General features: G+C 46.8%; 1 protein-coding gene across 1 annotated transcript in view; it reads left to right on the top strand.

Annotated features, from left to right (window-relative positions):
• EEIG1 (estrogen-induced osteoclastogenesis regulator 1) overlaps positions 1 to 27,712 on the top strand; it is an 84,533-nt gene that overhangs the window by 43,032 nt on the left and 13,789 nt on the right. The window contains exons 3-6 of the mRNA XM_073590979.1: positions 6,234 to 6,354; positions 23,390 to 23,419; positions 25,969 to 26,085; positions 27,503 to 27,549. Of these exons, the coding sequence (XP_073447080.1) occupies positions 6,234 to 6,354; positions 23,390 to 23,419; positions 25,969 to 26,085; positions 27,503 to 27,549 (315 nt within the window). The remainder of the gene's footprint in view (positions 1 to 6,233; positions 6,355 to 23,389; positions 23,420 to 25,968; positions 26,086 to 27,502; positions 27,550 to 27,712) is intronic.

Below are 27,712 nucleotides of genomic sequence, written 5' to 3'. Positions count from 1 at the left end.
ATCTCTATATCTAGCTATTATCTCTATATCTATCTCTATATCTATCTTTCTATATCTATCTGTCTCTATATCTATCTCTATATCTATTCTCTCTATATCTATCTATCTCTATCTCTATATCTATTTTTATTTATAGCCATCTATCTTTATATATTTATCTCTATATCTATGTCTATATTATTATTATTATTATTATTATTATTATTATTATTATTATTATTATTATTATTATTATATCTGTATATCTCTATCTATTATCTATCTCTATCTATTATCTATCTCTATCTATTATCTATCTCTATCTATTATCTATCTCTATCTATTATCTATCTATCTATCTCTATATCTTTCTATCTATAGCTATCTATCTATCTATCTATCCATTATCTATTTTCTATCTATCCATTATCTATCTACCTATCGATCTATCGATCTATATTTCTTTCTATATCTATCTTTATATCTATCTCTATCTATCTCTATCAATCTCTATCTATCTCTATGAATCTTTCTATCTATATCTATCCATTATCTACTTTCTATCCATTATCTACTATCTATCTCTATATCTATCTATTTCTACATCTATCTTTCTATCTAACTCTATATCTATATATCTATATAGCATTATACCCTATGAGGGGGTGCATTATTCCCTATGAGGGGGGCAGTATTATACCCTATGAGGGGGGCAGTATTATACCCTATGAGGGGGGCAGTATTATACCCTATGAGGGGGGCAGTATTATACCCTATGAGGGGGGCAGTATTATACCCTATGAGGGGGGCAGTATTATACCCTATGAGGGGGGCAGTATTATATTCTATGAGATGGCTGCATTATATTCTATGAGATGGCTGCATTATACTATGTGAGGGGGCTGCTTTATATTCTATGAGGGGGCTACCCCAACTCCTGCTACATAATTAAGACATGTACAACCTTATATTATACCCGGATATTAGCGTGTTTTACCGCATAATTGGTGGTCTGGCATTTAACTCTATGCAGCTACATAGTGGGCCCCAAGAATGATTTTCTCTGGTGGGCCCAAGGTGTTCCAGTCCGACGCTGAGTGTGACCAACCTGTCAGTCAGTTCTCCAAGCGATGCTACAGATCGCTTGGAAAACGCTAGCATTTTGCAAGCTAATTACGCTTGCAAAATGCTAGTTTTTCCGCGGGAAAATCGCGGGAATTTAAAATGCGATTTTCCCGCGGACTGGAATTCCGGAATTCTCGCGGTAATTTCCGCGAGAGTTCCGGTACGTGTGCACTTAGCCTAATGAAGCGGTGAAACATGATTATAAACTCTTGTTGAGAATCGTATTGCTGCCATCCCACTGGTTATAACAGATTAAGAGTTCCTGTGTTCTCTTAATCACTTACGTCCCCTCCACCCACTGTTATAAGAACATTTATTTTTGTAAAAAGCCATTTCCTTCTGCCATACCTTGTTAAGACCGCAACAGTTTTGCACATGTTTTATTTTTTTTGCAGGAAATGTGACCTTACCATAGTACAGATGATCTCCTGTCCCCGCTGTGCAGAGGGAGGTTCTTACAGTCGTGTTAACTGGTGTTTTCGGCTTCACCGGGTCCCCAGCCTCACCGGGTTCCCAAGCCGCCAATTGCATCAGTTTGTTATCTCTGTATCATGAGCTGCGCCAGATATCCCTCTCCCTAGTGTCTGATAAGGGAGTAAAGCAAGATTACTACTAATGTTCTTCCTCTTAGCAGGGAGATAACAGGCTGTCCTTCCATGTTTCCCTCAATGGTGTTGAGATTGTGAATTTGGGTCTTGCTATATATGATACTGAATTCATACCGTATATTCAACTACTCCTATATACTATATATACCGTACTTAAAAGTACTAAAAATATATATATATATATATATATATATATATATATATTTCAAGATTTCATTTGGCCAGTTAAACAGGCCTTACCCCTAAAAGGACCGACAGGGTGCATGTGTTCTCAATTAAAGTAACCAGCTGCTAGACACCTGGCAGCAGCTTATCTACCTTTTAAGGCTGTGTGCACACGATGCAGATTTGCAGCGGATGCGCAGCGGATTTTACCGCGCAGAGACGTTGCATATCTGCATTGTGATGTACAGTAGCCTTAAAATCAATGAAAAAAAAAAAACCGCTGTACAGACACTGCGGATTTTTCCGCGCGGTTTTCCTGCGGTACAAAATCCGCAGCATGTCACTTGTTTTGTGCGGTTTTCCACCTCCCCTGTCTCCAAATCCGCAGGGGGGAGTCCGCAGTGGAAAACCGCACAAAAACCTCAAGGAAACCGCAGGAAAAATGGAAGAAATCCGCAGGAAAAATGCAGGTCATTTGACCTGCGGATTTCTTCCATTCTGCACGGAAAAATCCGCAGGGCTAAAAACTCCGTCTGCACTCAGCCTTAAAGAGTGTTTCACCAATTCAACACAGATTCCAAGTGGCCCTATGGTGGTGGGACAAAAAACAAACCCTGATACTCACCTATAGGACCAGCGCCACTCCTCTGTACTCTCTGCACCGTGTCCCCCCCAGTCTTGTAGCTTCTGGCAGGGGTAGAAGAGTATAATGTGACCGCTGCTGCTGGCTTTGATCGGCTGCAGCCTTCATAATCAATTTTCGCCTGACAAAAACAATTTCTCTTCTGGTTTTGATGGAATGTGAAGGCTGCAGTGCTCAAGTGATGCCACTCGCTGCCACGACACTGGACACAGAGGATTAATTCCAGTCTGGTAGGTGAGGTTTTTTTTTCCTCCACCATGAATTCATTAATTCAAGATTAAAAGGAATGATCATCTTAAAATCCAACATGCCCAAACCTTATTTCCCTGACGTATGCCATTTGGAGACATTACATACATCCTCATGCATTCTAGAAGGTCTGCAAGTTTGTGAAACTTCTACTTTCTGGGAGACAACCAATATGGCCTCCCTCCCATTCCCTAATAGATTGAGGGTATGTGCGGATCTGCAGCGTTTCTGCAGCTGCGGGTCCGCAGCAGATTTAGGTGCGTTGTACAGTACCATTGTTTTCAATGGTAAACTGGAAAACGCAGTGCACATGCTGCGGATTTTTCCGCGCGGTTTACAATCCACAGCATGTCAATTCTTTTGTGCAGAAACGCTGCGGTTTCACACCTCATCCGTTAGGTGTAAAACCACAGATAAACCGCAGGACTTTAGTCCTGCGGATTTATCTGTGGTTTTTACTACAAAATCCGCAGAGCCAAAAAACTCCGTGTGCACATAGCCTGAGTGTATTACTTGGATATGCTGCCAGAGTTCCAGGTATAATCATAGGAAAATGAGGCGCCATGATGTGTTTTAATGGCAAATATACCTAATTACAATTAATTATATTCAGTTTTGGATATTAATATTCATTAGTTTTGTCGATTCTGCAACAGACGTGAAATCCCCCAACTGCAGGCTTGTCCAGAGGACTCCCAGATACACTGTGGGCCTGCATTCACCTGCCAAAGAGAATCACTTGGATGATTTGACAGAAGGTTATCATCTGCTGAAAAGGAATAGCAATTACTGAGCCTGCTCCTAGGCCGGAGGCTGCCGTCTCTCCCCTCCCTGCTCTTCGCTTCTGGGCTCATTCTAATGGGTCTCATCGCTTTTTTATTTATTTTTTTTTTTATCTCGGCCTGTGCAGCCGGCTGTGAAGTAAAGGAAGTTCTGCTAGATATGGCAGCTTGGCCGCCCATCAGCTGCAATCACACATCGCTGGGTTTCAAATCAGTATAATTGCTGCAATGTTTTTACCTGCATGGTTGTCAGATTTGTCAAGATGCTCAAAGCGAAGTCTGGGCCCAGAATAACTCGCAGCAGATCATTGCCTATTAACTTTATTTTCAGTCTCATATTAGTTGTTGCACCTTGGGCCAATCTCGGGGGGGGGGGGGGGGGGACTGATTCCTGCACAAAATGGGGTTGTATAGCTTACAAATCAGTATTGTTCCGCAGCCATACTGCACCGTACCAGCTCCTTCGAGGCTTAGGCCATGAAAAGAAAAATTCTGACATTATTTGCATGAACCAGGAAGCGCAGGATGAACAATGATTATAGATCCTTGACGCGATGCATATAATTGGGAGATGACGGCTCCTTGAAATAGATAATTTGATGTTTTGGTTTTTTGTTTTTTTTTTGTTTTTTTTTGAGCCCTGGTGATAATAAATGATTTAAAGCCGAGCGTAGTTCTGTGCCATGACGGCTCATTTGCAGGGTAATCTGATTGATGCTTCCGCTCAGTGTGGGTGCAGGTTCTGCAAAGGAAACCGCTGAGGTGCTCGTAAGATGAAAGAACAGACTTCTCACACTTGTCAGACAGTTGTGGCTTTGGCTGCGGAAGTGAGAAGCCGACAGCAGCGATGAGTGAGCACCGTTCCCCTAAAAAGCAAAAATCCACAGTGTTCAGTGGTATCGGGTGTTTATTGCAAATTGAAGATTTCCTATTCAAAAAGTTGGGGACCCATATCATGCTTTGCTTTTTAGGAGCCCCCCATACATGCCTGACAATTATGAGAACTCCCATACAAATTGGTGCAGAGAGCCGCGCACTAACGCGGGTGCAGAACCCATACTCTCTTCCATGATGGATGCGGGTTCCGCCGTATCGATCATCCATTTATTATATCCTTTGCTCGCTTCAATAGCAAAGTCAATATATATATATATATATATATATATATTTATTATACACTGATATTTAGAATATGTTGAATTGGTGGTTATGGTAGCTAAAGTAAAATTTTCAGTGTCACCCTGAAATTGAGATGCTACAGTAATTTTTTTTTTTTTTCCACTTTAAATATTTATTATTTTGGCATTTTACTAATTTGTCGTAACATTGATGTGAACAACAGCTTTTTTTTTTTTTAAATTTCAACATTTTTATGGATATTACATATTCAATACTTATTATGTAGCATAAACTATTACAACTGTTCATCCTTTTGTTCAGATGTTTCCATATTCCTTGCTTCAGCCTGCCTTATCTGATTCTTGTGACAACGACATTCCTGTTGCTCTGATGTCTCAGCTGCCTTACATTTAGCCTGTCCCATCCGTTTCTTTTCAAGCCGCGAGTCACGTTCACTTGCCTCAGCTCTTTGACACAATTTTGCTTTCTTAGCTTTTGGATGAACTTGCCCAATAGATGGTCGTTTTTTGGGCGGCATTTTAAAAAACCGTCCTTAGCATTATGACCCTTTAGTATTCACCTGACACTGATAAGAGATGTAATAGGATGAATAGTAAATACACAGCAGCCCTCATACAATATTACCATGACCTGAAGGAGCTCACCTCTCATTAATGAAAACCGCCTCGCAGGCAGACTTGTCTAGTTGCCCATAGCAACCAATCAGAGCTCAGCTTTCACTTTACCTCTGCAGCTTCAGTGATGAAAGCTCCCTGTATAGTAAGCAATAATGACAATCTTACTATGAGGCATTTTTTGCCTGACCAATATTGCTGCTCAGTAATGTTCATCCATATGCATAGGGTGCATCCATCTGAGTGTGTTTGCATGCGTGTGTGGTCCTTGCGTGCGTGCGTGTGTGTGTGTGCGTGAGGTGTGCATGTGGTATTTAAGGGGTGGTGTTGTGGTATTTGTGGGGTGGTGTTTGTGTTGTGTGTGTCTAGAGTGGTCTGGTATTTGTGTGGTGTTGTGCTTGTGGGTTGGTGTATGTGTGCTGTCTGTGTGATGTTTGTTTGGTGTTTGTGAAATAGTTGTGTGTGTGGTGGTGCGGCCCCTTTAGCAGCGACTTTGGCGCCGTCGCTATACTCTGCCCCTGTCAGTCACAACTGTTGTTTTCCCCTCAGCACTTTTTCCTTCACATTTCTCCATTATATGTATAGGGCCTAACTTAGGGGGCCCCAATCTCATGACGGGGGGGGGGAACGCTAGCGAGATTTAACGTGCGCAGTATTATGCTCCTGTGGGTGGAGAGGGGGCTTGCCAAATTTCACCCAAATCGGGCGCGAACTGTGTATTTATATAGAGCGGGCTACTACAGATTTTGAGTGTGTGTGTGTATGTGTGTGTGTGTGTGTGTGTATGTGTATGTGTATATATATATATATATATATATATATATATATATATATATATTGATGTGACCTGGATTGTGTCTTTTTCTGCCTTGTGAGGCCTCGTCCATAGTTTTTGGCTAAATGTGTCACCTTCTGTCTCTTATCACAGGGAGGAGGTACAAGAAAACTGTGTTCGCTGGAAGAAAAAGATGACCTTTGTCTGTAAAATGAGTGCCAACCCTGCAACTGGCGTGCTGGACCCGTGTATCTGCAGAGTCTCCGTCCGGAAAGTAAGCAGATGACGTTTGTGACATAAATTGGGATTTGGTGTTTGGGGGGGTTAGGTGGCTTTTGCTTAAAGAGACTATTATGTCTGCTAAGCCTGATAATCTGAGCGTGCAGCCTATGGATTTAGTACGATGCTGAGACCGTGTAATTATGCACGGAGGGGATGTGGGATTGAATTGGCAGAATGATCTCATCGGAAGATATACAGTTGGAATAACATGCAGTTTTACTGGAAGCAGGTCCATCACCTGCAAACACCATTTTGTGCGGATAAAAGGGGCCAGTATTTTGATACTTTTGAGGTCAGCCTTTGTCTACAGTTTAAGAGGATACTCTTAGATGTCACTGACTAAGAGCCAGGAGACTCTCAAATTTTCTACATTAGATGGTTGGTTGGTGTGTTTATCCGGCATGAACGAGTATAGCGACCTTAAAGGGGTTGTCAGGGCTTTTCACATAATCTCAGTACATATCTGGGCTGCAGAATTATGACAATAAGTAATTTACTTTCTGTCACTAGTTTGCACGGTTTTCTAGATTTTCTGAACAGAATGTCCAAGGGGGGGTGTGTTATGGCATTGAAATGAGAACTAGTCGTAACATCCTACTCTACTCCAAACATGCCCTCTATAGCAACAACCCCACCCTCCATAGCAACAGGCCCTCCCCGTCCACATGAAGCAGCCCTCATCACACAGTAACAAATTTTTCCCCTCCAGCAGCCTCAGTGCAGAGAGCTGCTCCTCCCACAGACACACGCTGAACAGTTATCTATGGAAAGTGAATCTAGTGAGGAGTGAAAATCGTCCTGTATTCTGGGCCACTCCATGATTACAATACATAATCTGCTGCTGTGTGAAGATATCAGTGACACAGAGCTGTCTCATTCACTCAGCAGAGGCTTTGTCACAGAACAGATTACATCAGTGACTGCCATCCCCTGTGCAGATTAGAAGCTGCAGACCCCCATCACTGGCCATCACACAGTCTGTTCTCACTGCTGCCAGCAGCCTGGGACAGTGAGGGAAGGAATTACTGATAATGAGTTATGTATTGTAATCATGGAGTGGCCCAGAATACAGGATGATCTTCCCTCCTCACTAGATTCACTTTCCATAGATAACTGTTCAGCGTGTGTCTGGGGGAGGAGCAGCTCTCTGCACTGAGGCTGCTGGAGGGGAAGAATTCGTTACTGTGTGATGAGGGCTTCTTCATGTGGTCGGGGAGGGCCTGTAGCTATGGAGGGTGGGTGTTATGAATGAGTCACCGTAGGAGGCAAAAACAGAAATGCTAGCTAAGTCCAGAAAACCAGAGAAGTTGGCAGCTATCGGATTGCAGACCCCTGAACCTATCAACAACAACTATCAGTAGCCGTGGGGGGTTCCTACGATGCCCTAGACCCCTCGATCACAGCCGGAGAACTGCCTAGCCTAAAGACAGAAAGGGAAATCTAAACTGCCCCAGAGCGGACCCCAAAGCAATAGGCAGCTTCCAACATATAATGACGGTGAAGCAAGAAGAAAAAACACTAACACAGATAGAAAGATAGACTGAGCAAATGATGGGACCCAAGCTAACTAGACAGGACAGGATAGGCAAGCTGCTGTCTGCAATCCGCGAAAAACCCTATGAAAATAAGAGCCAACAGACTGACAGGGAAAAAGGTCCTGAAGACGCTAGGCTTCAAAAAGACTATGTCAGTACTCAGGTATTTTCTGAAGACAGCGCAACCGACAAAAAAGGAATTCAGCTCACCCCAGCAGGGAATGGCAGAATCCAGAAAAGCAAGGCAGACTAAAACCAAAACACAAATGCAAAAAGGCAAAGCAGAAAACTTAGCTTTTGAGGAGCAGGAATCAGACTGGTCTCCTAGAATTCCACAGAGAAATCACCAGCGAGGAGGAAGGGCGTCTGCTGCCTTATATTCAGTCAGAGAAACCCGTCGCCCAGTCATCCTCTCCCAGCTCAGGTGCTTGGTAATCAGCCTCACTACCTTCCTTCACCAGAAGAGGGAGTTCATCAGACCTCAATGGTGAAGGGGAAAATGAACTGATAACAGGTGGGGTTGTTACTATAGAGGGCATGTTTGGAGTAGAGTAGGAGGTTACGACTAGTTCTCATTTCAATGCCATAACACCCCCCCCTTGGACGTTCTGTTCAAAAAATATCTAGAAAAAAGTGCAAACTAGTGACAGAAAGTAAATTACTTATTGTCATAATTCTGCAGCCCAGATATGTACTGAGATTATGTGAAAAGCCCGGACAACCCCTTTAAGGTTTTCAACCAAGCAACTCTGTACTGAACGCTAATGCAAGCATTAAAGGCATATTCCAGTATAATTAAAATATTACTTATTCACTTTATGGATGAAAATTCAAACTATGCGACTCCCACCGACCGCCAGGACAGGGGTTCAATGTCATTTGTTTTTCCCCAGCTGCAAGACCGCAGCCCAGTGGATTGCATAAAACTCTAGTTTTGCATGCTCCCTACTGCACCATTCAACCCCCATGCATATGCATGCTCGATCCAGCAGAGCATACCTGTGTTTTCAGTGTGAAGACTAGAATCCCCCGTTTCCTTCCCAGACAACAGGGGTTGAATACATCATTCGGTCTGCATGCACCCTACTGCTCCATTCAAAGCTGGTCACTGGTCCCAGCAGTCAGACTCGCACTGATCTTGTAATTATCTCCATCCAGTGGACACAAAATAATTGTTTGCATCGGAATACCCTTTTGATGCTGGGAAAACTAAATGTGTGGAAAAGAAACTGCCCCTAGTGGCCAATATATCTGGGGGGGGGGGATATGGAGATCTGCATTTTTAATTTTTAAAGGTAATAGTCTGTAATATACATTATTAGTAAATCACATATAGAAAGTATTTTGCATTCCTTTGGCTTTTACCTTTGTGCAAAATGGCTGTGACTCTATTTGTGGCACAGTGTAACCATGTAGATGGTTCAATTCTACATTGTTATCCGCTCCGAAACTCCATATGTTCCTTTGCTAGGTGAAGAGAATGAGGCATCAGACTGCGCTGCTCGCCTGTCAGGATGATGTACCAGAGGAGTCCTGATGAAGTGGTGTGATCACCACGAAACACGTAGAAATAAAGTCTATTTGCTATTACATCCACTTGGACTCCTCTGGTACATCATCCTGACAGGCGAGCAGCGCAGTCTGATGCCCCATTCTCTTCACCTAGCAAAGGATCATCCCATCGGGGCTTGCAGCAGCCACCAATGCTAAGTGCATTGGTTGTGTCTCACACAACCATAATAGGTGAGTGAATTTGATTATCCCACATGAATATTCCTTTTATCTCAGATAAGACCCTATGTGCGCTCTATATTCCTTCTAGGTACATTGAAGCGCCATATGTGGCGCTCTGCATGTAAGATGTGGGATTTACTTTAATCCTCTGTGACATTATAACCCTCCTATACAGTGGGTATGGAAAGTATTCAGACCCCTTTTAAATTTTTCACTTTGTTTCATAGCGGCCATTTGGTAAATTCAAAAAAGTTAATTTTTTTTTCTCATTAATGTACGCGCTGCACCCCATCTTGACTGAAAAATAAGTATTTTGGGTTCTTACCGTAAAATCTCTTTCTTGGAGCCTTCATTGGGGGACACAGATTACCATGGGTGTATGCTGCTGCTGCTGCTAGGAGGCTGACACTATGCAAAACAAAAATCTTAGCTCCTCCCCGGCAGTATACACCCACCGACAGGCACCAAGTTCCTCAGTTGGTGAGAAAGCAGTAGGAGAAGCAACCAAAAAACAATCAACATATGTACCAACCCAACAAGGGACTCGAAGACCCAACACGGTACAACTTAAACAGGGAGGGTGCTGTGTCCCCCAATGAAGGCTCCAAGAAAGAGATTTTACGGTAAGAACCCAAAATCCTTCTTTCTTTATCGCCTCATTGGGGGACACAGATTACCATGGGACGTTCCAAAGCAGTCCCGAGGGTGGGAACAGCCAGAAAGGAACGAAAGAAGGAAGGGCTTAGGTCGGCCGATGTGCAACCGCCGCATGCAGAACCTTCCTACCAAGAGCTGCATCAGAGGAGGCCTGGGTATGAACCCTGTAGAACCTTGCAAAGGTGTGCAAAGACGACCAGGTCGCGGCTCTGCAAAGTTGTAAGGCCGAAGCCTGGTGTCGCACAGCCCAAGAAGCCCCTACAGCCCGGGTGGAGTGGGCCGTTTTTCCTGAAGTCGGTAGGCTTCCAGAATGGTAGAACGAATCCAGCGAGCAATTGTGGATTTGGATGCCGGAAGCCGTTTCCGACGACCTTCAGAGATGACAAGCAGGGAATCGTATTGGCGAAAAAAAGCGGTCCTGGCAAGGTAGACACGCAAGGCTCTCGCTACATCCAGTCCAGTTTGTGGAGCGACTTCTCCAGAGGATGAGCAGGCGCAGGACAAAACGATGGAAGGACGATATCTTCGTTAATGTGAAAGGGGGAGACCACCTTTGGAAGGAAGGAAGGACCTGGCCTAAGAACGACCTTTGCTGGTGGAGGATTAGGTACGGGGAACGACAGGATAAAGCCGCCAGCTCAGAAACTCTCCTGATGGATGTAATGGCGATTAGGAAAGCCACTTTCCATAAGAGAAGGGACAGAGGAATGTCCTGAATAGGTTCGAACGGCGCCTTTTGGAGAGCGCCAAGAACGAGATTGAGATCCCACGGATCTATTGGAGAATGATGAGGAGGAGCCACATGAGCGACGCCTTGGAGAAAAGTCCTTACCTGTGGTAAGGAGGCCAGATCCTTCTGGAAGAGGATCGCCAGAGCAGATACCTGGCCTTTGAGGGTACTAAGGGACAGGCCCGCATCCAAACCGGACTGGAGAAAGCCAAGTACGGATGGAATAGAGAATGACAATGGAAAAATATCGTTATCGCACCAACGGAAAAAGGCCTTCCAGTACCTATGGTAAATGCGGGAGGAGACTGGCTTCCTGGCTCTGATCATGGTTTGAATGACCTGGCTGGAAAAACCTGATTCTCTCAGAATCGTGGCCTCAACGGCCATGCCGTTGAACTCAGAGACTGAGAATTCTGGTGGTATAGGGGGCCTTGTGAGAGAAGATCTGGACGGTCTGGAAGCCTCCAGGGGACGTCCGCGAGCATGTTCACCAACTCCGCGTACCAGGGTCGTCTTGGCCAGTCTGGAGCCACCAGAATTACGGGGATGCCTTCTGACTTTATCTTTTTGACCACCCTTGGGATCAGGGCAAGGGGAGGAAACGGGTAAGGCAGTTGGAACTGGGACCACGGAATTACCAGGGCGTTGCAACCGACGGCTAGAGGATCCCTGGACCTGGCTACAAAGTGAGGAACTTTGTTGTTCATCTGAGATGCCATGAGATCAACGTCCGGGGTGCCCCAACGCTGGCATATCTGAAGACCGTGGGATGAAGGGACCATTCGCCTGACGCTAGACCCTGACGACTTAAGAAGTCGTCTGCCCAATTTTCCACCCCTGGAATGTGAATGGCAGAGATCGCCGAAACGTGACGCTCTGCCCAACGCAGAATCTTTGGCACTTTCGACATTACCTGCCTGCTATGCGTACCGCCCTGGTGGTTTATGTACGCCACGGCCGTGGCATTGTCTGATTGAATGCGGACTGGTTTGCCTACGAGGAGAGGCTGCCAATGAAGGAGAGCAAGGAAGATTGCCCTGATCTCCAGAAGGTTGATGGGAAGAAGAGTCTCCTGGGAGTTCTAGACATCTTGGGCCATTTTCCGATGGAAAACCGCCCCCATCCTAGGAGACTGGCATCTGTGGTGATGACTTGCCACTGAGGCGGAAGAAAAGACCTTCCCTGGAGAACTGACACCGGCAATGTCCACCAAGTCAGCGATTGTCTTACTTTGAGCGGAAGGAGAATGGGACGGTCCAGAGAAAACGAGGTCTTGTCCCAGACTGAAAGGAGGAACAGCTGGAGGGGGCGAGTGTGAAATTGTGCGAAAGGCACTGCTTCCATGGAAGCTATCATCTTCCTCAGGACCCTCATGCAGGACTGAAGAGGGATGGTCCTCGAGAGCTTTAGGGATCGGATCCCCTTTCAAAGGGCTGAAATTTTTTCCTTCAGTAGAAACACTCGTGCTAGATTCGTGTCGAATTCCATGCCCTAAAAGGTCAGATGCTGGGTAGGGTGGAGGAAGGACTTCTCCTTGTTGACAATCCATCCGAGGCGGCCGAGAGCATCCAGGGTTATCTGAAGACTTTGAAGACAGTCTTGGCGGGACGAGCCCTTGATCAGGAGATCGTCCAGATAAGGGATAATGAGAATCCCCCTGGATCGAAGGATGGCCATGACTGTTGCCATCACCTTCGTAAAGACAAGGGGAGCGTAGGCCAGGCCGAAGGGAAGGGCCGTGAACTGATAGTGATTGTCCTGAATCGCAAAGCGGAGAAATCTCTGATGTTGCCGACAAATAGGGGTGTGGAGGTAGGCATCCTGTATGTCCACAGAGCAGAGGAACTCTTCGGGTTCCATTGAGGCTATTACCGAGCACAGGGACTCCATCTTGAAGTGCAGGACCCTCACATGGCGGTTGAGCAACTTGATTTCCAAAATTGGACGAAGAGAGCCATCTTTTTTCGGGACTACGAAGAGATTTGAGTAGAACCCTGAAAACCGTTCGTTTGAAGGAACGGGAACGACAACCCCGGCAGAAAGAAGGTAAGAGACTGCCTGAAGGAACCCTGGACTCTGGAACCGCTGTCTTGAGGGTCGAGACAGGAAGAAGCGACTGTTTGGGGGGGAAGAGAATTTGATTTTGTAACCGGAAGTGATGATTTCCCTGACCCAAGCGTCGTCGACAACAGACAGCCAAGCGTCCTTGAAAGAGGAAAGTCTGCCTCCCACCCTGGAAGAACTTCCAGGTGGGGGTGACCCGTCACTTAGAGGAAATTCTGCCGGACTGGGAGCCTGAAGACCTGGAGGGCTGACCTCTTGACTTCCAGCGGGGAGATGGTTTATATGATGGTTTCCTCTGGTCCCTGGAAGCGGAGGGCCGGTCCTGCTGGCAAGAACCTTCTGTGGAAGAGAAGGGGCGAAAGGACCTAAACGGCCGAGCAGTCTTTCTGTTGAAAAACCTTCTAGGCCGGGACTGAGGAAGGGAGGTACTTTTACCACCAGTGGCATCCGAAATTATCTTATCCAGCTTGGCGCCAAAGAGCCTAGAGCCGTGAAAAGCCAGGTTGGTGAGCGACTTTTTAGAGGTGGTGTCCGCACTCCACGACTTCAAACAAAAGGATGCGGCGTATGGCTACTATGTTGCTGTTAGCTCTTGCTTCCACACCCGGCCGCGTCTAAGGAGGCGGCCAAAAGGTATTTACCCGCATGATTAATTTGGTCTGCCAAATCTGCCAGCTCGTCCTGAGGTGCTGCCGCTAAAATGCCCTTGCGAAGAATTTTTACCCAAGCTGAAATGACCTTGGCCACCCAAGCGGAGGTGAAAATAGGACATAGGGAGGCACCGGATGCCTCAAAAATTGACTTAGCCAGAGATTCTATTTGCAGCTCCGTCTGGGAGGGATAGAACCGTCTTAGAGGAAAGACGGGAAACTGGACGATCTACCTCAGGAGCTTTGGTCCATTTCGTGACTAGATCCGCATCGAAGGGATATAGCACATCCAAATACTAGCGGCCTGAAAAACGTTTCTCAGGGTGTTCCCAGTGATTGGCTAAAGAAGTGTCGAACTCCTTGTGATTAGGAAAGGTTCGAGAGGGAAGCCTTGCTCGCTTAAAAGAAACAGAGCATTCCTGAGGGCGTGCCTTATCCTCCTTTATTTTGAGGGTTTGGAAGATAGCCGATATGATACTATCCACCATGTCCCGTGTTCTAGCCATGTTGTCCGCCTCTGAGTCAGATCCGGATTGGGAATCATCGTCTGACCTATGGTCGTCTGCTGATGAGGGAGACGAGGAGCGTAGCCTGGGTGAAGCGGAAGGACCTTGCGAGCTGGAAGAAGAGCCAGACAGCGCCCGCTTCCTAGAATCTCTACCCGGCCTGTCTGCTTGAAGGTCAGGTGCAGGCGACTCACCGTGAGGGGTGGTCTGCGCACAGGTGGCTGTAGATAGCTGAGGTAACCGTTCTAAGACCTGGACCAGAGACTGAGAAACTTTAGTTAAATCAGAGACTGACTGAGACATTGCAACGGCCCACTCGGGGTGGCGTGCTCTCATTTCGGGGATCTGCTCCTGGGGGGAAGACATGGTGGAAGCAGTGGGTGATTAAGTGGACTATGGGCCCGGGGCTGTTCATAAAACCTGGGCCCCTGTACCCCCCTTCCCACCTGAGCGCTGCGGTCCCCGTGCGGGAATTGACAGCCGTACGGACCGCAGCACTTGGTTTGCTGCGGGTCCATACGGAAAACCCGCCACCATTCCACCACGTGTGGACATGGCCTAAAAAGACGTTGCACATAAGCTGTAGGCCTACGGCCAATACGCACAAAATCGCCCAACGTGATCCTGGCCATAGGGGATCCACTTTAATGTCCCCACTTTAATTTGAAGTCCCCTTACTTCATCCATTGCAGTCCCCTATCACCCACTCACTTCATCTGCAGTGCCGCTTCATCACTTGCAGCCCCTTATCCCCCCTTCCATTTTATCATGTGCAGTCCCCTTCCCCCCCAACTTCATGTGCAGCCCCACTACCCCATCATCATGTGCAGTTAATTTTACCCCCACATCATGTGCAGTCCCCCTTACCCCCAATTCATCATGTGCAGCCCCACTCACCCCCCCTTCATCATATGCAGCCCCACTCACCCCCCCTTCATCATGTGCAGCCCCACTCACCCCCTTCATCATGTGCAGCCCCACTCACCCCCTTCATCATGTGCAGCCCCACTCACCCCCCTTCATCATGTGAAGCCCCCACTCATCCCCCCTTCATCCTGTGAAGCCCCCGTCACCCCCCCTTCATCATATACAGGCCCCAGTCACCCCCCCTTCATCATATACAGGCCCCAGTCACCCCCCCTTCATCATATACAGGCCCCAGTCACCCCCCCTTCATCATATACAGGCCCCAGTCACCCCCCCCTTCATCATATACAGCCCCCAGTCACCCCCCCTTCATCATATACAGCCCCCAGTCACCCCCCCTTCATCATATACAGCCCCCAGTCACCCCCCCTTCATCATATACAGGCCCCCAGTCACCCCCCCCTTCATCATATACAGGCCCCCAGTCACCCCCCCCCTTCATCATATACAGGCCCCAGTCACCCCCCCTTCATCATATACAGGCCCCAGTCACCCCCCCTTCATCATATACAGGCCCCAGTCACCTCCCCCCCTTCATCATATACAGGCCCCAGTCACCCCCCCTTCATTGTGTACAGCCCCCACTCACCCCCTCCCCCATTTAATTCATTTTATAAATAAAAAAAAATAAAAAAAGTTCCCCATACTTACCTCACAGGCGGCTCGCTCCCCAGCAGCGCCTCTGCTTTCAGCATCCTCCGGGACATGTCGGCGCGTGCACGATGACGTCATCGCGCACGCCCGACATCTGACCCGGAAGTACAGCCGGAGCTGAGCAGCCGTCAAGGTGACGGCCGTGCACAGCTCCCGGCCCCTCATAGAATGTGACGCGGGCGGCTGTCTGCTGCCGGCGGCGTCACAGCACAGGGCACGGCCGGCCCTGTACAGGTGCTGGGGGAGCGGTCCGGGGGGCATTTGCCTCTCTGCCACCTGGCCCAGCCCGCCCCTGCCCCTGGGCCAGAGGCGTATCTAGGCTTTCTGGCACCCGGGGCAAGAATTTGGTTCGGCGGCGCCCCCCCCCCCCCCCCCCCAAGTACATATGCGACTTGCACAGTTAGTCATGTACCCACGAGCTGCTCTCCCTAATGCTCTCAATGTTCAGTAAAAAACTGAAAGCAGGAAGAGAAGCTCGTTGTCACAGGACCATAACTATGAAAATCGCATATGAGTGAGGTGTCCCTGTGATGAGTACTGGAACCTGCAGAGCTGAATCCTGACATTGCAGCTTCTGAATTCTCACAACGAATGCACTGCACACATTTAGGATTCTCCCTTGCCGATATACAGTCAAGTCAACACAAGTATGTGATTTGTATACTTCTGGCCACATTCCAACTAGACGTGCCCGGCCTCGCTCCGTTCACTTTCATTGAGTGAGGCCACACATGTCTAGTCAGCATGTGACCGCATGTATGTAAATTACCAGCACGAGAGAATCCTGACAGCATTCAGTGAGCACTGTGAGAATTCAGAAGTCTGCAGTCACATAGAATGTCTGCAGACTCAGCACAGACCTGGACAACCCCTGTAATGCTCCTGACATAAATAAAAAACATGAGAATTAGTCAATATCACAAATAATATGTACATCCAGGTACCTTTATAGATGACGTCATCTCTGGAGTCGTTCTCCTTTTCTTCTTCTTGTCCAGACCCCATGATGAGTTTGCTCATCCACATCTCGTCTCTGCAGACTTCCATCTTCTACGGTCTTCTGCAGCAAATCTCCACACGATCCCCTTAAAGATAGAAGTGTCATTATAATGCCCCTAAATACAAATATCTGCAATATACTGTCTCCTCACACTATTCCCCTCCCTCCTCATACTGTCTCCTCATATATTTACCCCCTCACTCTCTATACTGTCTGCTCACACATATCCCCGACTCCCCATACTGTGTCCACATGCATTCACCCGTTCGCACCCCTTACTGTCTGCACCCATCCCCCATACTGTTTCCTCATACATGCCCTCATACATACTCTTCATTTTGTGTCCTCAAATCTCCCCACATACATTAAATACCATCCCCACTCCAAATCCCCCCCATCCCCAATCCCCCACACACATTAAGTACCCCCCATCCCCACTCAATAACCCCTCGTCCCTACTCCCAAATCCCCCCCACACATTATGTACCCCCACTCCAAATCCCCCCACACATTATGTACCCCCACTCCAAATCCCCCCCACACATTAACCCCCATCCCCACTCATTAACCCCTCCACACATTAACCCCCATCTCCACTCATTAATCCCCCATCTCCACTCATTAACCCCCATCTCCACTCATTAACCCCAATCCCCACATTAACCCCCCACATTAACCCCCATCTCCACTCATTAACCCCCATCTCCACTCATTAACCCCCATCTCCACTCATTAACCCCCATCCCCACATTAATCCCATCTCCACTCATTAACCCCCGCACATTAATCCCCATCTCCACTCATTAACCCCCGCACATTAACCCCCATCTCCACTCATTAACCCCCATCTCCACTCATTAACCCCCATCTCCGCTCATTAACCCCCACACATTAACCCCCATCTCCACTCATTAACCCCCCCACTCATTAACCCCCATCCCCACATTAATCCCATCTCCACTCATTAACCCCCGCACATTAATCCCCATCTCCACTCATTAACCCCCCTCTCCACTCATTAACCCCCCTCTCCACTCATTAACCCCCATCTCCACTCATTAACCCCCGCACATTAATCCCCATCTCCACTCATTAACCCCCCTCTCCACTCATTAACCCCCCTCTCCACTCATTAACCCCCCTCTCCACTCATTAACCCCCCTCTCCACTCATTAACCCCCCTCTCCACTCATTAACCCCCACCCCCACATTAACCCCCCTCTCCACTCATTAACCCCCATCTCCGCTCATTAACCCCCATCCCCATCTTCGGTGGTTCTTCAGCTCCACAGAGGAGCACACTTACCACCAGCGTTCGCTCTGGGCGCCGGGAGTGACGTCAGCAGCGTGATCACATGACCTGATCACGCTGCTGACGTCGCTCTGACCCGGCGGTCAGAGCTTCAATTGTACTGGCGTCTATAGACGCCAAGTACAATTGCTGCCTGGGAGTCGGAGCGGCCTCCTTCTCTGCGTCGGCTGTCAGCTTTACAGCCGACACAGAGAACCGCCGACTCCCAGGACTGGTAGCGGCATAACACAGCCGCCGGGGGGGGGATACTGGCATACTGCGGACCGCTGCATTAGGCGGCCGGGCGGCTCGACTGCTCCCCCCTGCTGCCTGCCCCCCCCTGGATACGCCACTGCCCTGGGCCCCCAAAAAACCTTGGGCCCGGGGCGACCGCCCCATCCGCCCCTATTAAGATCCGCCATTGGTGCCCGGCCTCGCTCCGTTCACTTTCATTGAGTGAGGCCACACATGTCTAGTCAGCATGTGACCGCATGTATGTAAATTACCAGCACGAGAGAATCCTGACAGCATTCAGTGAGCACTGTGAGAATTCAGAAGTCTGCAGTCACATAGAATGTCTGCAGACTCAGCACAGACCTGGACAACCCCTGTAATGCTCCTGACATAAATAAAAAACATGAGAATTAGTCAATATCACAAATAATATTTACATCCAGGTACCTTATAGATGACGTCATCTCTGGAGTCGTTCTCCTTTTCTTCTTCTTGTCCAGACCCCATGATGAGTTTGCTCATCCACATCTCGTCTCTGCAGACTTCCATCTTCTACGGTCTTCTGCAGCAAATCTCCACACGATCCCCTTAAAGATAGAAGTGTCATTATAATGCCCCTAAATACAAATATCTGCAATATACTGTCTCCTCACACTATTCCCCTCCCTCCTCATACTGTCTCCTCATATATTTACCCCCTCACTCTCTATACTGTCTGCTCACACATATCCCCGACTCCCATACTGTGTCCACATGCATTCACCCGTTCGCACCCCTTACTGTCTGCACCCATCCCCCATACTGTTTCCTCATACATGCCCTCATACATACTCTTCATTTTGTGTCCTCAAATCTCCCCACATACATTAAATACCATCCCCACTCCAAATCCCCCCCATCCCCAATCCCCCACACACATTAAGTACCCCCCATCCCCACTCAATAACCCCTCGTCCCTACTCCCAAATCCCCCCACACATTATGTACCCCCACTCCAAATCTCCCCACACATTATGTACCCCCACTCCAAATCCCCCCCCACACATTAACCCCCATCCCCACTCATTAACCCCTCCACACATTAACCCCCATCTCCACTCATTAATCCCCCATCTCCACTCATTAACCCCCATCTCCACTCATTAACCCCCAATCCCCACATTAACCCACCACATTAATCCCATCTCCACTCATTAACCCCCATCTCCACATTAACCCCCATCTCCACTCATTAACCCCCGCACATTAATCCCCATCTCCACTCATTAACCCCCGCACATTAACCCCCATCTCCGCACATTAACCCCCATCTCCACTCATTAACCCCCATCTCCACTCATTAACCCCCATCTCCACTCATTAACCCCCCCTCTCCACTCATTAACCCCCATCTCCGCTCATTAACCCCCCCACTCATTAACCCCCATCTCCACTCATTAACCCCCATCTCCACTCATTAACCCCCACACATAACCCCCATCTCCACTCATTAACCCCCATCCCCACATTAATCCCATCTCCACTCATTAACCCCCGCACATTAACCCCCCTCTCCACTCATTAACCCCCCCTCTCCACTCATTAACCCCCCCTCTCCACTCATTAACCCCCCCTCTCCACTCATTAACCCCCCCTCTCCACTCATTAACCCCCATCTCCGCTCATTAACCCCCATCCCCATCTTCGGTGGTTCTTCAGCTCCACAGAGGAGCACACTTACCACCAGCGTTCGCTCTGGGCGCCGGGAGTGACGTCAGCAGCGTGATCACATGACCTGATCACGCTGCTGACGTCGCTCTGACCCGGCGGTCAGAGCTTCAATTGTACTGGCGTCTGCCAGGACTGGTAGCGGCAGAACACAGCCGCCGGGGGGGGGGATACTGGCATACTGCGGACCGCTGCATTAGGCGGCCGGGCGGCTCGACTGCGCCCCCCTGCTGCCTGCCCCCCCCTGGATACGCCACTGCCCTGGGCCCCCAAAAAACCTTGGGCCCGGGGCGACCGCCCCATCCGCCCCTATTAAGATCCGCCATTGGGTGGAAGGGCTGCAGGACGGGCAGAAAGGAGACTGACCTGATGCCCACTTCTTTTTACAGCGCGTGTAGGCGTAGTGAATAGCGGTGGGTCTAGAACAGAGAGTCCTTGCAGGGTTGGGCATAAGTCTATGCGGCAGTAGCACTAAGCTGATAGGGAACTGCCGTGGTAAGTGTAGCGTCAAACTATAGCAGCGCCGAGCCTACCGAGGTTCAGATGCGGAGCCAACACCTTGTGTCCCCCAAGAAGAGATCCGGTGAAGGGAGAGAGAGTGATCTCACAGAAATGACAGGCAAACCGCTAGCAGTGGGCGGAGCTTAACAGCCGCGCCGCGTGATTTGCTGAAGACCGAGGGGGGGGGGGGCACGGCTAGAGGGGGAGACTGACGGCGCTGAGGAGAAAGCAGCCCCGTGATGGGCTAAAAAAGGCGCGAATAAAGCGCGCGCAGAGAGGAGGAAGGCGCTTGCAAAATGAAAGTTAAAGCGCGTCTCCCCCCGGGACTATTGTTGGACGGCGTAACCGGCGCTGTGAGGCCGCAGACATGTGAAAGAACAAGGTAACTGCTGCTCGCAAAGAAAAACACCGGTGAACTCCCCCAGAGCTAAGCGATGGCAGGTGAGGCGCGCTGCGGGAGAAAGGGGGTGGGAAATTCAAACTAGCTATTATAGGAGCCAGTCCTGATAACTGCCCTGTGAACAGAATGCAGGGTGGGAGATTCAAACAGGGGCCAGCTCTCCCAGTGAACTGCTACTAGAGGTGCCTGTGGGACGCTGCAGGACTGAAGGGGTCAGCATAGGTCCTTTTGAAGGGAACATTCAGACAGCTTACCTGATGTCCCTGAAGAGGATGACCGCAGGGGCCCACGAATAGAGAGCAGGCCGCTAGGAACGAAAGTCCTCTGTACCCGCACCATGTCCCTATAGTGCAGAAGACGGCGCAATTATTTGCTGGAAGGAGGAACGTCACCACTGGTGACCGCCGTTTCCCTCTCAGCCCTGTCCCGGGAGAGGGGTGAGGAGGGGGAATTGGCTAGGACCGGCCACCGTCATCAGCCCATAGCACCCGAGGGTGATGGGGGGAAGAGTCCTGCCTGCAGACCTGAGAGGTGCGATGTGGGCACTACCACATTGCTCGCTCAGCCGCTTGATATGGGAAAGCAGGGTGAACTTACACCCTGTTTCCTGCTGGTGAATCTGCAAAACAAAAGGAAAAGATTAATACACACACAACTAAGCCTAAAAAGAAATCGTTAAATGCGGATCTGGGAGATCCCGGTCCGCTTCCTACAGACACTAAGCACAAACTGAGGTACTTGGTGCCTGTCGGTGGGTGTATACTGCCGGGGAGGAGCTAAGTTTTTTTGTTTTGCATAGTGTCAGCCTCCTAGCAGCAGCATACACCCATGGTAATCTATGTCCCCCAATGAGGCGATAAAGAAAATAACAAATGTAAACATTTTTGGAAATTTATTAAAGGAAAACTGAAATATCACATGGTCATAAGTATTCAGATCCTTTGCTCAGTATTGTGTAGATGCTCCCTTTTGAGCTAGTACAGCCATGAGTCTTCTTGAGAATGATTCAGCAAGTTTTTCACACCTGGATTTGGGGATCCTCTGCCATTCTTCCTTGCAGATCCTCTCCAGTTCTGTCAGGTTGGATGTGAACACTGGTGGACAGCCATTTTCAGGTCTCTACAGAGATGCTCAATTGGGTTTAGGTCAGGGCTCTGGCTGGGCCAGTCAAGAATGGTCACAGAGTTGTTCTGAAGCCACTCCTTTGTTATTTTAGCTGTGTGCTTAGGGTCATTGTCTTGTTGGACGGTGAACCTTCGGCCAAGTCTGAGGTCCAGAGCACTCTGGAAGAGGTTTTCATCCAGGATATCTCTGTACTTGGCCGCATTCATATTTCCTTCAATTGCAACTAGTCGTCCTGTCCCTGCATCTGAAAAATACCCCCATAGCATGTTGCTGCCACCACCATGTTTCACTGTTGGGATTGTATTGGGCAGGTGATGACCAGTGCATGGTTTTCTCCACACATAGCGTTTAGAATTATCACCAAAAAGTTCCATCTTCCTCTCATCAGACCAAAGAATCTTATTTCCCATCGTCTGGGAGTCCTTCATGTGTTTTTTAACAAACTCCATGCCGGCTTTCATATGTCTTGCACTGAGGAGATGCTTCCTTCGGGCCACCCTGCCATAAAGGCCTAACTGGTGGAGTTTTCTCCCATCTCCTCACTGCATCTGTGGAGCTCAGCCACAGTGATCTTGGGGTTCTTCTTTACCTCTCTCACCAAGGCTCTTCTCCCACGATTGCTCAGTTTGGCTGGACAGCCAGGTCTAGGAAGATTTCTTCCATTTAAGGATTATAGAGGCCACGGTGCTCTTGGGAACCTTGAGTACTGCAGAAATTCTTTTGTAACCTTGGCCAGATGTGTGCCTTGCCACAGTTCTGTCTCTGAGCTTCTTGGCCAGTTCCTTTGACCTCATGATTCTCATTTGGTCTGACATGCACTGTGAGCTTATATAGACAGGTGTGTGCCTTTACAAATCAAGTCCTATCAGATTAATTAAAAACAGCTGGACTCCAATGAAGGAGTAGAACCATCTCAAGGAGGATCACAAGGAAATGGACAGCATGTGAATTAAATATGAGTGTCTGACTGAGCAAAGGGTCTGAATACTTATGACCATGTGATATTTCAGTTTTTCTTTTTTAATACATTTGCAAAAATTTCTACATTTCTGTTTTTTTTCAGTCAAGATGGGGTGCAGAGTGTACATTTAATGAGGAAAAAATGAACTTTTTTGAATTTACCAAATAGCTGCAATGAACCCAAAGAGTGAAAAATTTAAAGGGGTCTGAATACTTTCCATACCCACTGTATGTTGTTACTGCAGATCTGGGCTTGGACTATCACGCTAGTGCAGTCGATTCTCACGTGCCGGTTATGTGGTTTGTTGATAGTGTCACACTGGAAATAATAATCTGTCTTTTCCTGTTACAGGAACTAAAGGGTGGAAAAACATTTTCAAAGGTAAGACGGAGGACATAATTCAGTCATCATACAACCATTCCTCTCACACCAGTTCTGATCACAGTGTCTTTCAAGGGCTGCAAATTAAAGAAAAAAGAGAGCATGGTATCATAAAAATAGGGCTGAAAGAAAAAGAATAAAGCATATTGATAGCATATCCTCTTGATATATAATTGGTGATAAGTATAAAAGGCAATGGACACCTTTGTTTGTTTTTTTAGGAGGGTATGGAGACAGGTGGAAGAGGTGCTGACTTAAAGAAAAGTGCAATAGGGTTTTGGAAATTTGGAAAAGAGACTGAGACAACAGGGAGCCCAGTTATCAGTATTGACACTGAACAGCATTGATTAGCTTGCAATGAATTCTAATACATGCAAGCATCAGAAGCTAATCAGTTCCTATTTTTAATGACAACCAATTGCAGAAATGTGTGTGTGTGTGTGTGTGTATGTGTATATATATGAGAGAGGAATGATACAAAGATGTTCATAACAAAGATACAAAGATGTCCATAACATACAATTCGTAGGAAAATTCCCTGTGTACATTTATAGAAGCATCCTGAACATTTTTAGTATGTGTGATGGGTGCCATGAATGTGACATCACTGGATGTTGTTTATAATTACAGAATTAGTCACAGATTTTCAGGTAAGGCGTAGCACCATGGGGATTAGCAATGTATATGGATTTTGCTAGAGAAGCCAAGCAGGGAGGATTACTGTTTCAAATTCCTACGGACGCACACGTGACAATTAGCTGGGACATCAATCAGGTTAATATCACATTGTCATTTCACTTAATGGCAAAGATCTGGAGTGTTCGTACGAATAGCGTGGTCAGCAGTGCTAGGAGGAAGCCAATGAGGGGTCTCTTTGGGCTGAGCATCCTTTCATTCGGAGCCCCTTCCTCTACGGGTTTCCTGCCATGATGGTGGGATGTTGGGACCCCCTGCCAATAACGGTGCGTGACGCACACTAGATGCTGTAAGGGAGTACGACAAACACGAATCTCAGGATAAAGGACTTTCAACTCTGACTGTGAGGGGGATAAGCAGCTGGTGATTTGTAGGGATAAGTGGAAGAGTGTGGGATGCTTGCAATGTGTCTTTACAATATATAGTCTGCAGATCTGGAAGCGACTTCTAGCCCTTGCTTTAAACCCTATACTTGATAGTCCTACATCCAATTTTGGGATCTAATCAAGAAAACTCCTTTTATTGGAATGGAGAGCAGCTAAAAAGAGCATCTCTCTGGAGGGCCTGTCCTGTCCTGCATTACACAACCAGTCCGTTGATATGAATAGACGTGTAATACCTAATTTTCCCTGTGGAGGTGCTACGGGGAAATTATGCACTTACTGCCAGGTTTCATCTGATCACTTGGATCCCAATAGGAGGACATTTGTGATCAGCGTATTTACCCCTCCAACAGATGGATAGGGATTGTCCAAACACTTTAAGCAGACTTAGGAGCAACCCCAAAATCACATTATCCACTCTGAGCTTATATTTAAGACCTTTAAATGTCTGGAGGGAATCCAGTAGGACGGGTCTAGCCTGTCGTACATATATGCCAATTTTCTTGTCAAACATAACTGGCATGACTGGATGATGCATATGTTGCGGTATAGTCTCAGATGTACCCTTCCTAACCACCTTTCCTTTTTGGCTTAACACATCCCCAGATGACTGGCAGTGAGGACCATAAAAAGAAAAACTAATAGCTTGGTCTTGTAACAAAGTAACATAGTATTTAAGGTTGAAGGGAGAGTTTAAGTCCATCTAGTTCAACCCATATCCTAACATGTTGATCCAGAGGAAGGCAAAAAAAAAAAACATGCGGCAAACAGTAAGCTTCACATTGGGGAAAAAAATTCCTTCCCGACTCCACATACGGCAATCAGACTAGCTCCCTGGATCAACATCCTATCAAGGAATCTAGTATATATACCCTGTAACATTATGATGCTCTGTTGCTAGATGTTTGTTATGTAGCTCCGTGTCGCGACCCAATGGTTGTGATGTGAAGTGCAGCTTGCCAGGGACTTTCCGAGCAAGTCCGATAATGGGTTATCTACCTGTGAGGACAATTTTATTTTATTTTTTTTCGTAAAGGCATGTGTTTGGGGCTAAACATTTTGCAATTGGGTTTCATTCAAAGTGTTGCAGCATTTGGCATTTACATTGTTTGTTTCCCTGCATATTCAACTTTGATGTGGGGTCATAAATCAGCTGAGAGGAGCTATAAAAAAAAAACTGAGAAAATAGTGAGAGACTCTGTCATTGGACCGTCACAACAAGCTCACTAATGGTTTCTCAGTTAGCTCATTATGCAGCCAACAATAGTCAGTGCAACACAGAGGTATAGCAGGCAAATTGTGCAAAATTTGTAAGTAAACTAAATTGCAAAAATTATTTTTTTCCCCCAAACTATGTGCATTCAAGTAAGAAAAAAGATAGACAAACCCTTAACCAATCAAGCTAAGGTAAAGATGGACACATCTATATGTCTGTGCACATTTTCAACCCGAGTTTCATCTGTTTTCCAGCTGGGCTTTGCTGACCTGAACCTGGCCGAGTTTGCCGGTTCCGGATCCACAGTGCGCTGCTGTCTTCTGGAGGGATATGATACACGGAATACCAGGCAGGATAATTCTATCCTGAAGGTAATAGCATTCAGTATGTAACCCTGTTACAATCGTACGTAATCTACCTGAGTATTAATCTCATTTTCTCTTTCCTGTTTATTTCCCACTAATCAGTGATTACCAGTATTAAAGTCATTTACGATCTCCCATAATGATCAACCCAAGGAGACGTTCAGAATAGTTTCCTGTCACTATGATATTAGGTCACCAGGAAGTATTAACATTGTGGTATCATGGCCTTCAAGTTTTGATGGCCTTCAATTTTAATGAACCCGTTGGCTTGTCCAGAGTTTCAGCCTCCATTATACGGTCGTCCCATATTTCCTCTTTTCTGCAATGAAATTCACTCTCCTTTCACCCAATATAAAAAACAGATTGAATAAAACATTAAACTTTGATTCTTTTTTTCTATTGTTTTCTTTTATCAGCCTTTTTAGCCTGACTGTAATATTTTTGAACTTTGCTACTATGATGACTATTGTATCTAGACAGGACCTGTCACCAATCAGTTTTTGCGCTTATCACATTCCCATCACTTCCCTGAGTATTTTGTTTTTTTTCTTTTTAAAATCCGCCATACGTTTCCAAAGATATGAGCCTTTTTATTTAGTGCTAATATATGTGACCTTTAAGTGGGCGTGGCTCAATAGATTATCTGGGGGCGTGTCTTAGTATCACACACTGAGCCACCCCCCGCGTAGAGACAATAGAAATTAGCGCTAAATAAAAAGGCTTGTATCTCTGAAACCGCATGGTGAATTTTAAAAGAGTAAAAAAATAATTACTCAGAGGAGCACTGGAAATAATATAAGAACAAAAACAAGCCACATTTGACCTAACGACCAGTCCCCTTTAAAGTGTGTTTTTTTTTGTTTGTTTTTTTAATCGCCAAATGGAAGGAGTTTGCCGTAACAAAAATATAAATCTTACTGTTACTTATCACTCCAATCCGGTCTTTAACACAAAAAGTGATGACGTCCTGTTCATTGAATCACCTGACCGCTGCTTTCATCACTTCTGGTGAGAAGTATATCCCTATTTGCAATATTGATTCCTTAGATTGAAAATAAAGAAGCGTAAAAAATCTTGAAAAACTATTCTACCATTTTGTGTATACAGCCGCTTTGCAGGCCAGTGTGTTTCCATGGTTACAGATTACAAAGAAGCCTTGCGTTGTCTGATACTGGCAAGCAAGATGTATAACTGCAGCTTCACAGTTAAGTTAATACATAGGTTTGCAAAGGCACTGCATACAAGAAGAACAAAGGGTTTTATTGTTTTGTTTTTCTTTAGGTTTGATTCCTGGGTTAAAAGTGGACATTTCCTTTAAGCTTAGTGCTCAGCCAAACTTTTCTCCACAGATTGGGGTCTGTACGATTTTTTTGTTTTTATTAATCTACGTTAATCATTATAGTTCTATATCTTTTCTTGGCAGGTCACTATTGGAATGTCCCTCCTCTCTGGAGACCCGTGCTTCAAAACGTAGGTGTTGGTTATATATGTATTTATATGATGACAAGAACCATTTATAGGCTCAGGTCATATTTAGCAGAAAAATACTGGAGCATGCGATGTGCTTTTTTTATGGTAAAATGACAGACTCCATTTTAGTTAGTGGCTGGACACAATTGTTCGTGGTCATGTG

This window comes from Dendrobates tinctorius, unplaced genomic scaffold (assembly GCF_039654945.1).
Source record: "Dendrobates tinctorius isolate UK_male_01 unplaced genomic scaffold, ASM3965494v1 ptg000120l, whole genome shotgun sequence".
NCBI lineage: Eukaryota > Metazoa > Chordata > Amphibia > Anura > Dendrobatidae > Dendrobates > Dendrobates tinctorius.
This window is presented reverse-complemented; position numbering and strand designations above follow the sequence as displayed.